Source organism: Lampetra fluviatilis, chromosome 3 (assembly GCF_964198595.1).
Source record: "Lampetra fluviatilis chromosome 3, kcLamFluv1.1, whole genome shotgun sequence".
NCBI classification, from domain to species: Eukaryota; Metazoa; Chordata; class Hyperoartia; order Petromyzontiformes; family Petromyzontidae; genus Lampetra; species Lampetra fluviatilis.
In genome coordinates, this window is record NC_136277.1 from 12,236,135 (window position 1) to 12,252,602 (window position 16,468).

At 46.7% G+C, this 16,468-nt stretch overlaps 1 protein-coding gene across 2 annotated transcripts in view; it reads right to left on the bottom strand.

Annotated features, from left to right (window-relative positions):
* Positions 1-528: 528 nt before the first annotated feature.
* LOC144952367 (uncharacterized) overlaps positions 529-16,468 on the bottom strand; it is a 158,069-nt gene continuing 142,129 nt past the window's right edge. For both annotated transcript variants that reach the window (XM_078882767.1, XM_078882790.1), the window contains exon 26: positions 529-547. In XM_078882767.1, coding sequence (XP_078738893.1) covers positions 535-547 — 13 coding nt within the window. In that variant the 3' untranslated portion in view covers positions 529-534. The remainder of the gene's footprint in view (positions 548-16,468) is intronic.

A 16,468-nucleotide genomic window follows, 5' to 3' on the forward strand; every position in this document is an offset into this window, starting at 1 on the left:
TCGAACCCACGACCTCCTGCATACCAGGCGAGGTAGTTAACATCTCGCAACTGTGATGATGATGAGAGAAAGAGAGACACAGCAATCTCCAAATATACAGCAGCAGGTATCGTCAGGGTCTGTATCGAACCCACGACCTCCTGCATACCAGGCGAGGTAGTTAACATCTCCTAGCCTCCGTGGCGCTCCCAGCCGTGCGCCCGACCACCACAAAACTCGATGACACAGACGCCCCCACCCCCGCCCCCCCCCCACCCCCTCCGTCCCCCCCACCGCACCGGTAGAGCCGCCCGTCGTCGGCGTGGACGTCCTCGGAGCCCCAGCGCCCCTTCACGTCTTCGATGACGTGGTTCTTGAGCAGCTTGCGCAGCAGCGCTGCGGCCTGCGGGCGCCCGACGCGGTGCCCGAAGGCGGAGTGCGCACGCAGCACGGACAGGAGGCTGTCGCACGCCTCCGCCGCCGTGAAGCAGCGAGCGTGCGAGCGCAGGCCAGCGCGGTGCCTACGCAGCGGCACCGACGCGCGGAACTGCGAAGTCACCTCGTTCCACTGTTGGGACCCGGGGGAGGGTGGGGGGTGGGGTGGGGTGGGGACGGGCGGGTGGGTAAAGAGAGATCAGAATCAGATTTTGTATTTATTGAACTAAGAGGTTCTTTTTTAAAATCCTTTATATTAAGTTCGCTTGCTTGCTTGCTTGCGCGCTTACGACCGTGCAAATCTTTCGGTCGTTTTTTAACTCACTTCCCGCGATCCAATCGAGCTGACATTTTGCACACAGACTCGTTGTGCGTGACAATTAATGTTCGTGAATTTTACACTGTTTAGGGAATTTTTTTAAATATTTAATTACCAATTGCTTAATGCTGGCAGACAATCATCTGACTCATAGGTGGCAGCCATCTCAAGCCAGAGGACGAGAGGACTCTAGCCGCCACGCATATAAAAGATTTAGAGTGAAAAACCTTGTTTTTACAGGTTAATTTTTTCGGAGTTTGACTCGGCCGGCAGACGACATCAAAGCATTCTGCAATTACAGATTCAAAAAAACAAACAGGCTAAACTTCGATTTAAATTTCGATTTAAAGCTTTCGTGACTGTAGGGATTAATTTTCTTGGTTCTTTCGGTAAAGTCACGTAGAAGGGAAGTAATAAAATAATAAAGATAATAAAACATAATAATTTTATTATGTTTTTGTTATTTTTATTATAAAAAAAAATCAAACATAATAATTTTATTCTGTTTTATTATTATTATTTTATTACTTCCCTTCTACGTGACTTTACCGAAAGAACCAAGAAGATGAAACAGGCTAAACTTGTAGATTTGAAGCTTTCGTGACTGCAAGGATTCACGCTCTTAGTTTTTTCGGTAAAGTCACGTGGGTAAAAAAAATGAATAAGTTCCATTCATTGGCTACCACATTCTGATAAGCTCCCCCCCCCTCTCCTCCCCCTTAACTTGTATTTAAGAACTTGCATCTTGGAATCCCTGCCTCACTTGATACAGCAAATCTATCTGTGACGGTCCTACCTGATGACGGAGACTTGTGTTGCCTCCGAAACGTCGTGATTTTTATTATAATTTTATTTTTGTTAATTTTAATTTCATTTTTTTACCTACAGGCTAAACTTAACAGCAATCGTGTTGCTAAATGGCGTTCACACTTAAGAGTTCGGTGACGTTAACAAGAGAGTCGCTTTAAATGAGTGCAGAGACGACAGAATAGAGACGCCAATTACTTTGGGGCACCCACATCAAACGCCTTTGATCCGAATCGGTAAGTTTTCACAGATGCCCAGTTTGAGATCGGTTTCGGGGGGGGGGGGTATGGTGAAGAGGGGGAGTTAAACGAGATAAACTGTGCACACGTAACGGTTAACCTAGGCCCTCTCGTTCTGCGATTCTGCGTTACAATTCAAATGATTTTTTTGAAGTGTCCGTGATGTCCATCTCGTACGACCCGTCGTCCCACCCACGTCACCTCATCTACGACGTCACCTCGTTCCACTGCAGGGAGGGTAGGAAAGGTACGAGGAGTGCCTTCCCTAACCTTCTCTCCGCGGTGGCGAGGAGATGTTAACTCTAGATTTGAAGCTTTCGTGACTGCAAGGATTCATCCTCTTAGGTTTTTTCGGTAAAGTCACGTAGGTAAAAAATTAAAATAAAATTAATAAAAGTAAAGTAGAAATTAAAATAAAAGAGATGTTAACTACCTCGCCTGGTGTGCAGGAGGCCCTGGGTTCGATCCCGACCCTGGCGCATGCATATTTGGAGTTTGTATGTTTACGCTCCCCCGTGGTCGAGTGGATTTTTCGAAGGGTTTCTATGTACACAGAACTTCTTTCGCACCGTACATAGCCAACCATGTTCATCAGAGGTGCGGGGGGGAGGACAACTCTCCACAAAAATCAGTTCTAAAGAAATTAGTTTCAGTCTAGATGATTTTAAAGTTGCAAAGCTCCCAGTGGCTGCCGAACGTCGGAAGGAAGAGAGTGTTCCAGACGGCCGCAGAAGCAGCGAATTTGAAAGAGCCGCGCATCTTGACTGCTACGTCACTACTACCCCCTGTACGGAGAGGGGGTGGTGGAGCGGGTAACGTGGGTAGAAGAGGTAGGTGAGGGAAGAGGGTAGGAGTAGGAGGGTTGGATAGTTCACTGACACCCACTTGTTCCACGATTGGTAGAAAACTAAAGGAGTTTATCCCTATTCCTGGTTCTTTCGGTAAAGTCACGTAGAAGGGAAATAATAAAATAATATTAATATAAAACAATAAAAATTCTCACGACGTTTCAACTGCAACACAAGCAATCATCATCAGGTGTAAAATCCACAGAATTTTTTTTTGAGTTTATCCCTTTCAATGTTTTACGCAACCGGTCCCAGTTGGTTAATAGACCACAGCCAGTAGGTTAATATTGGAAAGCGTATTAGGAGGTGGGGCGGGGTGTGTGTGTAGTGGGTGAGATTATGATTTAAATATTTTAGACAGGGCATTGAACCAATGGTTTAATAATTAAAATGCGACCTTACGCTCACGAGGGAAGCTCCATAAATGGAGGCAGCCGGTCAAAATATCGACACGATCCTAAATATAGCAATGGGGTTGTCGTTTTGAGGTCACCATTTGGTTGTTTTAAAAATATGGCTTGTTTATGTAATAAGTCAGCGATTTTGGCAAGTGAACTAAATTGATTGCACCATTACCATCCCAGCATGGTTTAAAATTTGCGCTTCAAAGTTCAAAGTTCATTTATTAGGTATAGCCCTGTGAGCCATTCGGCTCTTGAATCGGGTGCAACCGCAACAAACAAAAACATGAACAAGAAAACATCTTAAAGTGACTATGTGACTGAGTGCAAACAGAAAAGCCAAGAAAAGACAGCAAAATATTGCAGAAAAATCACCGTACACCAACCCTGTGCAAGTATCCCAGTAGGATGCAAGTCAAACAACAACAACCACAAGACAACTTAGATGAAGGCCATCAGTCTAACTCTGTACTACAACAAACAAACAAACATGGCCAAACCAAAAAACTTTTCAAAATCACCAAAATAAAGCTTGTCCGAGTACGTCTCACATTGTGGTATTTGACGAACATGTTTTTTTGTTCCCTTCTTTAAAATAAAATGGACATGATCTATACGCAAGCTGCAGTCCTAATTGGTTGGCAAACTTTGCCGGAGTAAAAAGCCACTCCGTGACTATACTCAAGTAAGTGTGACATTTCGATTTAAAGCTTTCGTGACTGCAGGGATTCATCTTCTTGGTTCTTTCGGTAAAGTCACGTAGAAGGGAAATAATAAAATAATAAAACATAAAAAATAAGACAGCGTCATTTAGACGCTGTCTATCCGACAGCGTCATTTAGACGCTGTCTTTCCGACAGCGTCATTCAGACGCTGTCTTTCCGACAGCATCATTCAGACGCTGTCTTTCCGACAGCCCTGTTCTTCACCTGAGGACGGGCTGCTTGCGTTGTGGCCCAAACGTCGTGAGAATTTTATCTTATTATGTTTTAGTTTTATTATTTAATTATTTCCCTTCTACGTGACTTTACCGAAAGAACCAAGAAGATGAGTTTGACATCTTTAGAGCGTCCGGAATCGTACGTCCAGAATCGTACTAAACCGCCCGAGGCACTTACATTAAACGAACCTCATGGCCGGACCCCAGGGTCCCATAAGCCCCCGGCTCTCGCACAAACTGCGTTGCGACGTAAGTTTGTGTCTATTGAAGGCGAACGACACGGCAATCTCTTCCTCTCGACGAGCTCTACACGATGCGCTAATCAAAGTTTCAAAGTTTTGTTTCTTCTGTGCATTCGTCCTCGCTGCTGCACTTGGGCATGACATGACAACAGAATGATCCGCGCCAGTTGAGTCACGGCGTTTATGTGTGCGGTGGGACGGAGTCGCCAAAAATAAATTAATTACGATTTTGACTTCCGTTTATTCGGGACCCCGAGGTACCGCCATAAGGTTCATATGTTGAAATTGATCCAAAAAAAATCTACGTAGGATTCGTGCGCTTTGTTTACATGCGACAGTGCACGCTTGTGACCCCAAGTTCTTGGAGGGCAAGGGTCACAGACAAGCGATGCCTTCAACCTTGATGGGCTGTGAGGTGGTCCGGATATGGCAGTACAGCAAGTTGATTGCCTTCATCAGCAAGTCGCTTGAATTCATCAGAAGATTAGCGCTGGCTACAACCACGATTTGCCAATGTGATTTGTAACTTTGATCCTCACCAGTGTACCGATATAGTTCAATTTTATTGTGCAGTTTAATTGAGGGACTACTCAAGTTCAAGTTCATTTATTAGGTATAGCCCTGTGAGCCATTCGGCGCTCTTGAATCGGGTGCAACCGCAACAAACAAAAACATGAACAAGAAAACATCTGAAAGTGACTATGTGCAAACAGAAAATCCAAGAAAAAACAGCAAAATATTGCAGACAATAGAAAGAAAAAACAGCAAAATATTACTTTGTGGTGTTGTCTTGCTGTGGTCTGGAAATGTTGTTGTTTTTCTGCCTTGCCCAAGCTTGCATTTATTGTTGAAACATCAGCAGGAATTGATAAGATTTTGGCAATTTCAACTTGTATACTTTAGCAATTTTGCATGTTATTTTCCGTGACTTCCTCACCTTTGTTATACTTTGCACTCCGATCGGTTTTTCTATCGTTTGTTGTTACTGGACATTCGTGAAAAGAGCTTCACAGCTTATCGGATCCTCAAATCTATATGCAGATTCTGATTTCGGACCTTTGAGTGTCACCCTCTCGTTTGCAGGAAACTAAGTTTCCTTTTTCGATTTAAAGCTTTCGTGACTGCAGGGATTCATCTTCTTGGTTCTTTCGGTAATCCTGCATAATGCACGGGCATAATATGACTTTGAAACCCCCCGCCCACCTCCTACGCATTTCACAAGTAGTACTAATCACATACCTGCATTTCCCATAAATATGCTAAATTCATCTTGATATGCAAATTCTTTTGTCAAGGCGCCCTTCCCCCCTTCCAACCCAGCTTAAATATACGCTCCAAGCGTGGTGGTGTTTCATTCAGACGCTGTCTCCCCGACAGACCTGGTCTTCACCTGAGGACGGCTGCTTGCGTTGTGGCCGAAGCATCGTGAGAATTATTTTAATGTTTTATTTTTATTATTTTATGACTTCCCTTCTACGTGACTTTACCGAAAGAACCAAGAAGATAAGTTTCCTTTCGCAGGAAAAGCCATTATCTTTGCATGAAACTTGATTTGAAGCTTTCGTGACTGCACGAATTACTCTTTGGTTCTTTCGATAAAGTCACGTAGAAAGGAAATAAATTAAATAATGATAATACGACGTTTCGAATGCAACACAAGCAACCGTCATCAGGTAGAACTAAATTTGAGAGAGGGACAAAACAGACACGGAGACACACAGACACACAAGCAGAGAGAGACAACACAGACACACAACATAGACACACAGAGACCCAATGCCTCTGTGTCGAGGCCTTAAATAAAGAGAGGGGGGGTTGAATGAATTACCATTAAATAGCCAAACAACCCAATACCGAATCCTGAGAGGTTTTTTTTCTTAGAAAAAGAACATTTTATAATCGTCGCCATGGCAGTTTCCACGGAAATGCAGAAATCCTGGCCACTAAACCACTGCCGTATACCCAGCATCTTACGAATACTGTGCCAACGTGGGAGCGGTAATAGCTCCACACACACACACTGCGCTCTGTACACAGCGGCAACCCAAGCTCGATTCCTGGCCACAGCTTGCAACACCACGTTCAGGCGTTATCCGAGATGTGCGTTCAGATATCACTCCCCACCAACGGCCGGCGTGTGTGTGGCGAGATGTTTACTACCTCGCCTGGTATACGGAAGGACACGGGTTTGATCCTGACCATGAAGCCTGTATACTTGGAGTTTCCATGTTCTTCCCCAGGTCATGTGAAATTTTCTCCGGGTGTTCCGGCTTTTCCCTCCACATCTAGAAACATGCGATTGGAGTATTTGGCTGCTATAAATTGGTTTTCGATGTAGAGTATCTCTGAGTCTCTGGACAACTCTATGTATACTCTTTGGTTCTTTAGGTAAAGTCACGTAGGTAGAAATAAAACAAAATAAGTCACGAAAGCTTCAAATCAAGATCTCTATGTATCTCTGGGTTTACCATAGAGGTCCATAGTTTCGGCTGCATGACCACAAACTCAGCCCTGTGGCTTGTCTTAAATGTGTTTCTATGGGTTTCTATGTAGAGTATCTCTCGGAGTCGCTATGTATATATTGAACTTCTTCCGCACAGTACGTAGCCAACCGTACCAATTTAACGTTTAACCTACTCACGCCGGCTTGTGCCCGCCCTCACAGTCGGGCATATTTGCGGAATACACCACGCCGCCATTGACCCTGGCCATTGACCGAGCAACCCAACGTTCCTACCAGCTCCCTCCGCAGGAATGTGTTTATGAGATGGAGGGATTGGGGTGCAGTATCGGCGGCTGATTACACTGGTCAACAACAACATTTTTTTTTTTTCTGGCCTGGACTTTTGCAGCTGTTTTAGACTAACTTCAGGGTGCTGATTCCAAATCTGATCTCAGATTTGCTCTATCACATCTCATTTTATGCTATCGGCATACCCCATTTTCATTGATTTTACCCGAAATTAACTCCGTCACTTATGATTGCAAGTTGTTGCGAGTCAGTGACTGATTTAGTGTTAAAATATGGTGCTGTATTTTTAGGATAGTGTGTTTATAATATGATTTTATGTAGATATCCACATTTATTTAATATTTTTCTTCTGCAGTTTTGATTGAAAATGCAATATTTGGAATACCTTATGCCAGAAAAAGTGTGTTGACCAGTGTTATTGATGTTGATATGCGGCTGTAAAGCTTTTTGTCCAGACATATCCAGCAGGGGGCACAGGTTAAGAACGTTACAACACACAAATAAAAAATTTACCCGAAAAAACGAAGTTTTTCACTATAAACCCTTTATATGCGTGGCGGCTAGAGTCCTCTCGTCCTCTGGCTTGAGATGGCTGCCACCTATGGGTCAGATGATTGCGTGCCACCATTAAGCAATTGGTAATTACATATAATTATTTTTTCCCTAAAAAGTGTAAATTTTTGGAACAAAAATTTTCACGAACATTAATTGTCACGCACAACGAGTCTGTGTGCAAAATGTCAGCTCGATTGGATCACGGGAAGTGGGTTAAAAAACGACCGAAAGATTTGCACGGTCCTAAGCAAGCAAGCGAACTTAATATAAAGGATTTAAAAATAGACACACGATATAGTTCGTGCAAAGGTAAACAAATCACCCGAACAACATACAAATAAACCATCCCCATCCTAGCAGGAAAAGCCCCACTTACACTGGTAGGAACGAAGTGAACCAGCCTACAATAGATTATATCGTCCGTCCGTCCGATGTCCGATTAGGTGTAGCAACATCGCCCCCTACTGCAAACACTTGGCAGGACCCTACAAAAACCTTTAGACTCAGTGAGGCTTTCCTGGCTAAACAAGTCTAACATTCCCTTATAATTGCCTGAGATAGTTTTTAATTAAAACATTCAAATTAAAAATTAACTCACAGCGGCCTAAAGCCTACAGCTAGGCCTAAAGCCTAGAACTAGGCCTCAAACTCTCCCTTCGTATTGTACCCCCGCCATTTCATTTTATTATAGCCATTCATTTGTTCGTTCCTACCAGCCCACCCCGCAGGGACCTGTTTTTTGCAGAAGCGACTTGGCCATCCACAAACTCGACAGAGTGGCCCATCAAGTGGACATTTATAGCAGCCAAGATCATCTGAATGATCTCAAGGCACGGAGACTCCGCTCCTATGCTGCTGCTGCTGCTTCGTGCTGGGTTCAGAATCAGAATATTGATCGTTCAGGAGGAATCCGAAAAGCTATAAAGCGCTTCATCACAGATGTCCAAGTAATGGGGCACGTGGTAAGGACGTTACAACAACAAACAGTACAATCACACACGACAGTTTGCCCAAAGTTACAATAAAGGTAAACAAATAACTTTACAAATATATCCAAATAATACTAAACTAATTTTTTAATCTCAGCAGGCTTATTAACTGTTGTTGTTGTTGTTGCAAAACTGAGCCTGGCCATTCCGCAAACGAAATAGCTCGGCAGAGTGGCTATCATCATCATCGTGGACATTAATACAACAGTACAATAACACGACAGTAGTGCCAAGTGCCAAGATAAACTAATCAAATTTCGATTTAAAGCTTTCAGTGACTGCAGGGATTCATCTTCTTGGTTCTTTCGGTAAAGTCACGTAGAAGGGAAGTAATAAAATAATAAAAATAAAACATAATAAAATTATTCTCACGACGTTTCGGCCACAACGCAAGCAGCCGTCCTCAGGTGAAGAACAGGTCTGTCGGAAAGACAGCGTCTGACAGACCTGTTCTTCACCTGAGGACGGCTGCTTGCGTTGTGGCCGAAACGTCCTGAGAATAATTTTATTATGTTTTATTTTTATTATTTTATTACTTCCCTTCTACGTGACTTTACCGAAAGAACCAAGACACCGCGGATGCCTTTTACTTTCTCCAACATGCATAAGCGTGGCGACGGCCGTGATTGGTCAAGACCGCTTCGCCCCGCCCCCCGGGGACACGACGGCGCCCCGTGATTGGCTGACGACGGGAGGGGGCGGGGTGTGGGGCGCGAGCGGCCCAATCAGCGGCGGTGTTACGGCCGTCGAGCCGAATGCGCGCTACCAAATCTAAACATCGTTATTATCGATTTGTTTTTAAATCGATTTAGATTAAAACGACAGAACGCGGCGGCGATGAATCGATAACTGACGTCGACAATCTCAACCTCGCTCAGTGGCGACAGACTCACGAGTTTAGTCGCTCTGTACGGGCCGGCGGTGTACGACGTTTTATCCATGACCCTCTGTTAGTTCCGTCTCTTTGTTTCGCAGCCCGACGGAGGATGTTTCAAAGCATGGCGAACTTTTGTTGTTGTTGTTGTTAAACGTTTTCCTTCCTTCGCTCCCTCACGCGAAACGTCGCCTCGGTCTCTCCCTCAGAGGCGCCGCCGCCGCCACCGCCACTGCCGCCCAGAATCCAAGTTTGAATGAAGCCACAGGCGAGCTGCTCACCCATTGGTTGGTTTGGGAAAGTGGGCGTGGCATAGCGAGGGTTTGGGGTGGGAGGGGTTAAGGAGGGTGGGGGTTAAGGAGGGTGGGGGGTGTGGGGTGGGGGTTAAGGAGGGTGGGGGTGGGGGTTAAGGAGGGTGGGGGTATGGGGGGGGGTTAAGGAGGGTGTGGGGTGGGGGGGGTTAAGGAGGGTGGGGGTGTGGGGTGGGGGGGGTTAAGGAGGGTGGGGTGGGGGTTAAGGAGGGTGGGGGGTGTGGGGTGGGGGGTTAAGGAGGGTGGGGGTGGGGGTTAAGGAGGGTGGGGGTATGGGGGGGGGGTTAAGGAGGGTGTGGGGTGGGGGGGGTTAAGGAGGGTGGGGGTGTGGGGTGGGGGGGGTTAAGGAGGGTGGGGTGGGGGTTAAGGAGGGTGGGGGGTGTGGGGTGGGGGTTAAGGAGGGTGAGGGGGTGTGGGGTGGGGGGTTAAGGAGGGTGGGGTGGGGGTTAAGGAGGGTGGGGGTATGGGTGGGGGGGGGTTAAGGAGGGTGGGGGGTGTGGGGTGGGGGGGGGGGGTTAAGGAGGGTGGGGGGTTAAGGAGGGTGGGGGTATGGGTGGGGGGGGGGTTAAGGAGAGTGGGGGTGTGGGGTGGGGGGGGTTAAGGAGGGTGGGGGGTTAAGGAGGGTGGGGGGTTTGGGGTGGGGGGGTTAAGGAGGGTGGGGGGTTTGGGGTGGGGGGTTAAGGAGGGTGGGGGGGGGGTTTGGGGTGGGAGGGGTTAAGGAGGGTGGGGGTTAAGGAGGGTGGGGGGGTGTGGGGTGGGGGTTAAGGAGGGTGAGGGGGTGTGGGGTGGGGGGTTAAGGAGGGTGGGGTGGGGGTTAAGGAGGGTGGGGGTATGGGTGGGGGGGGGGGTTAAGGAGGGTGGGGGGTGTGGGGTGGGGGGGGTTAAGGAGGGTGGGGGTGTGGGGTGGGGGGGGTTAAGGAGGGTGGGGTGGGGGTTAAGGAGGGTGGGGGGTGTGGGGTGGGGGGGGTTAAGGAGGGTGTGGGGTGGGGGTTAAGGAGGGTGGGGGGTTTGGGGTGGGGGGGGGTTAAGGAGGGTGGGGGGTGTGGGTGGGGGAGGGGGTTAAGGAGGGTGGGGGGTGTGGGGTGGGGGGGGGTTAAGGAGGGTGGGGGGTGTGGGGTGGGGGTTAAGGAGGGTGGGGGGTTTGGGGTGGGGGGGGTTAAGGAGGGTGGGGGGTGTGGGTGGGGGGGGGTTAAGGAGGGTGGGGTGGGGGTTAAGGAGGGTGGGGGGTGTGGGTGGGGTGGGGGTTAAGGAGGGTGGGGGGTGTGGGGTGGGGGGGTTAAGGAGGGCGGGGGGTGTGGGGTGGGAGGGTTAACGAGGGTGGAGGGTGTGTGGTAGAGACACCACAAACTCCAAATACACAGCAGCAGGCATCGTCAGGGGTCGTGATCGAACCCTGACGACACCTCCTGTATACCAGGCGAGGCAGTTAACATCTCGCCATTGTGATGCCCCTTGTTGATGTCAATCTGCCTCTTGCATCTTGCCCTTAATTAGCCGCGTGTCGACTTTTTCCACTTGTTAAGCGTGTGACCTTGCTTTGCGTAACACCTGTCACCCACCAACGCTTCCTGTGTTGAATGTTCTCGGCTATTCTTAAGCACATGATGACAGCAGCTTATCTCGAATGTATCTCTATGGGTCTATGTGTATCCCTACGTGTCTCTATCTCTATGGGTCTTTACGTATCTCCTTGAGTCTCTAAGGGTTTATAATTATTTGGCCATACTGTTAGTTTCATAGCCATAATCGCACTATTTTGGCTTAACTCGAATGTATCTCTATGGGTCTATGTGTATCCCTACGTGTCTCTATCTCTATGGGTCTCTACGTATCTCCATGAGTCTCTTAGGGTTTATTATATGCGCCATACTGTTAGTTTCATAGCCACAATCGCACTACTTTGGCTTAACTCGAATGTATCTCTATGGGTCTATGTGTATCCCTACGTGTCTCTATCTCTATGGGTCTTTACGTATCTCCATGAGTCTCTAAGGATTTATAATTATTGGGCCATACTGTTAGTTTCATAGCCACAATCGCACTACTTTGGCTTAACTCGAATGTATCTTTCGATTTAAAGCTTTCGTGACTGCAGGGATTCATCTTCTTGGTTCTTTCGGTAAAGTCACGTAGAAGGGAAGTAATAAAATAATAAAAATAAAACATTATTTCATTTTATTATGTTTTATTTTTATTATTTTATTACTTCCCTTCTACGTGACTTTACCGAAAGAACCAAGAAGTCGAATGTATCTCTATGGGTCTATGTGTATCCCTACGTGTTTCTATCTCTATGGGTCTCTATATATCTCCATGAGTCTCTAAGGGTTTATTATATTGGCCATACTGTTAGTTTCATGGGCATAATTCCACTACTTTGGCTTGTTTCTAATGGATATCTATCAGTGTCTATGTATATCGTTGTGTCTCTATGAGTTTACTGTGCAGTCCGGAGTGCGAGTGGCAGAGGTGGGACAAAGTCATTGTTATGCAAGTCCAAGTCGAGTCGCAAGTCATCAAATTCATGACTCGAGTCTGACTCGAGTCCAAGTCACATGACTCGAGTCCACATCTCATAGGTGGGACAAAGTCATTGTTATGCAAGTCCAAGTCGAGTCGCAAGTCATCAAATTCATGACTCGAGTCTGACTCGAGTCCAAGTCACATGACTCGAGTCCACACCTCTGGCGAGTGGTATGGCAACAATCACATCGCTGTGGCTTCTTGTCTCTAATGTAACTCTATGGGTCTCGAATGTATCTCTATGAGTCTCTATGGGCCATATAGTGAGTTGCATGGCCACAATCTCACTACTGTGGATTGTCTATAATGTATCTCTATGAATTTCTGAATCTCTTTGTCTCTGTGTGTCTCGATGTACTGTATCTCTGTGGGTCTCTGTATATCTCCATGTCATCTTTGGGTGTCTACAGGTTTCAATTATGGGCAATAGTTTGTTTTGCATGGCCATAATCTCACTACTGTGGCTTATATCTAAAGTATCTCTACGTTATGTGTATCTTTGGGTGTCTATGCCCGTTCGGACCGAGAGTCGTGAGTTCAACCGCTGCGCAACAGATGGCGGTGGTGGCATCTACATCTGCAGAACGTGAAGAACCAGTGGCATCTACATCTGCAGAACGTGAAGAACCAGTGGCATCTACATCTGCAGAACGTGAAGAACCAGTGGCATCTACATCTGCAGAACGTGAAGAACCAGTGGCATCTACATCTGCAGAACGTGAATAACCAGTGGCATCTACATCTGCGGAACGTGAAGAACCAGTGGCATCTACATCTGCAGAACGTGAAGAACCAGTGGCATCTACATCTGCAGAACGTGAAGAACCAGTGGCATCTACATCTGCAGAACGTGAAGAACCAGTGGCATCTACATCTGCAGAACGTGAAGAACCAGTGGCATCTACATCTGCAGAACGTGAAGAACCAGTGGCATCTACATCTGCAGAACGTGAAGAACCAATGGCATCTATATCTGCAAAAAGTGAAGAACCAGTGGCATCTACATCTGCAGAACGTGAAGAACCAGTGGCATCTACATCTGCAGAACGTGAAGAACCAGTGGCATCTACATCTGCAGAACGTGAAGAACCAGTGGCATCTACATCTGCAGAACGTGAAGAACCAATGGCATCTATATCTGCAAAACGTGAAGAACCAGTGGCATCTACATCTGCAGAACGTGAAGAACCAGTGGCATCTACATCTGCAAAACGTGAGAACCAGTGGCATCTACATCTGCAGAACGTGAAGAACCAGTGGCATCTACATCTGCAAAACGTGAAGAACCAGTGGCGTCTGCATCTGCAGAACGTGAAGAACCAGTGGCATCTACATCTGCAGAACGTGAAGAGCCAGTGGCATCTACATCTGCAGAACGTGAAGAACCAGTGGCATCTACATCTGCAGAACATGAAGAACCAGTGGCATCTACATCTGCAGAACGTGAAGAACCAGTGGCATCTACATCTGCAGAACGTGAAGAACCAGTGGCATCTACATCTTCAGAACGTGAAAGAACCAGTGGCATCTACATCTGCAGAACGTGAAGAACCAGTGGCATCTACATCTGCAGAACGTGAAGAACCAGTGGCATCTGCAGAACGTGAAGAACCAGTGGCATCTACATCTGCAGAACGTGAAGAACCAGTGGCATCTACATCTGCAGAACGTGAAGAACCAATGGCATCTATATCTGCAAAACGTGAAAAACCAGTGGCATCTACATCTGCAGAACATGAAGAACCAGTGGCATCTACATCTGCAGAATGTGAAGAACCAGTGGCATCTACATCTGCAGAACGTGAAGAACCAGTGGCATCTACATCTACAGAACGTGAAAAACCAGTGGCATCTACATCTGCAGAACGTGAAGAACCATCTACATCTGCAGAACGTGAAGAACCAGTGGCATCTACATCTGCAGAACGTGAAGAACCAGTGGCATCTACATCTGCAGAACGTGAAGAACCAGTGGCATCTACATCTGCAGAACGTGAAGAACCAGTGGCATCTACATCTGCAGAACGTGAAGAACCAGTGGCATCTACATCTGCAGAACGTGTAGAACCAGTGGCATCTACATCTGCAAAACGTGAAGAACCAGTGGCGTCTACATCTACAGAACGTGAAGAACCAGTGGCATCTACATCTGCAGAACATGAAGAGCCAGTGGCATCTACATCTGCAGAACGTGAAGAACCAGTGGCATTTACATCTGCAGAACATGAAGAACCAGTGGCGTCTACATCTGCAGAACGTGAATAACCAGTGGCATCTACAACTGCAGAACATGAAGAATCAGTGGCATCTACATCTGCAGAACGTGAAGAACCAGTGGCATCTACATCTGCAGAACGTGAAGAACCAGTGGCATCTACATCTACAGAACGTGAAGAACCAGTGGCATCTACATCTGCAGAACGTGAAGAACCAGTAGCATCTACATCTGCAGAACATGAAGAACCAGTGGCATCTACATCTGCCGAACGTGAAGAACCAGTGGCATCTACATCTACATAACGTGAAGAACCAGTGGCATCTACATCTGCAGAACGTGAAGAACCGGTAGCATCTACATCTGCAGAACATGAAGAACCAGTGGCATCTACATCTGCAGAACGTGAAGAACCAGTGGCATCTACATCTGCAGAACGTGAAGAACCAATGGCATCTACATCTGCAGAACGTGAAGAACCAGTGGCATCTACATTTGCAGAACGTGAAGGAAGAACCAGTGGCATCTACATCTGCAGAATGTGAAGAACCAGTGGCATCTACATCTACATAACGTGAAGAACCAGTGGCATCTACATCTACAGAACGTGAAGAACCAGTGGTATCTACATCTATAGAACGTGAAGAACCAGTGGCATCTACATCTGCAGAGCGTGAAGAACCAGTGGCATCTACATTTGCAGAACGTGAAGAACCAGTGGCATCTACATCTGCAAAACGTGAAGAACCAGTGGTATCTACATCTACATAACGTGAAGAACCAGTGGCATCTACATCTGCAGAACGTGAAGAACCGATAGCATCTACATCTGCAGAACGTGAAGAATCAGTGGCATCTACATCTGCAGAACGTGAAGAACCAGTGGCATCTACAGAACGTGAAGAACCAGTGGCATCTACATCTCCAGAACGTGAAGAACCAGTGGCATCTACATCTGCAGAACGTGAAGAACCAGTGGCATCTACATCTGCAGAACGTGAAGAACCATCTACATCTCCAGAACGTGAAGAACCAGTGGCATCTACATCTACAGAACGTGAAGAACCAGTGGTATCTACATCTGCAGAACGTGAAGAACCATCTACATCTGCAGAACGTAAAGAACCAGTGGCATCTACATCTGCAGAACGTGAAGAACCAGTGGCATCCACATCTGCAGAACGTGAAGAACCAGTGGCATCTACATCTGCAGAACGTGAAGAAGCAGTGGCATCTACATCTGCAGAACGTGAAGAACCAGTGGCATCTACATCTACAGAACGTGAAGAATCAGTGGCATCTACATCTGCAGAACATGAAGAACCAGTGGCATCTACATCTACAGAACGTAAAGAACCAGTGGCATCTACATCTACAGAACGTGAAGAAGCAGTGGCATCTACATCTGCAGAACGTGAAGAAGCAGTGGCATCTACATCTACAGAACGTAAAGAACCGGTGGCATCTACATCTGCGAGAACATGAAGAACCAGTGGCATCTACATCTGCAGAACGTGAAGAAGCAGTGGCATCTACATCTACAGAACGTAAAGAACCGGTGGCATCTACATCTGCGAGAACATGAAGAACCAGTGGCATCTACATCTGCAGAACGTGAAGAACCAGTAGCATCTACATCTGCAGAACATGACGAACCGGTGGGATCTACATCTGCAGGAGAATATGCAACTTTTAAAGCCATTCTCCGTGTTTAATGTGCATGCCATACAACGTGTTTGAACAGGAGTAAAGTTGGGACTTAGACTTACGGACAGACCTCTGTCACCTAACTCGTTCGTAAGTAGAGGGAGTCCCTGTCGTCTCGAGCTCCGTCTTGTGGAGGCTCAGTGCAACCAGCAGTGGATGAAGAAGAATCGCAGTGCTGCAGCCGGAAACTATTTCAAACGGGGCTCTGCAGCACGCTTCCAGGAGGAATCCTCCACAACTCTCTGGCTCCATTGGAACCTCATTTGGTAGTAAAAAAATATGATAATTGGTTTTTTACCCTTTTATCTGGTAACAAAACTGACACCTTTTTT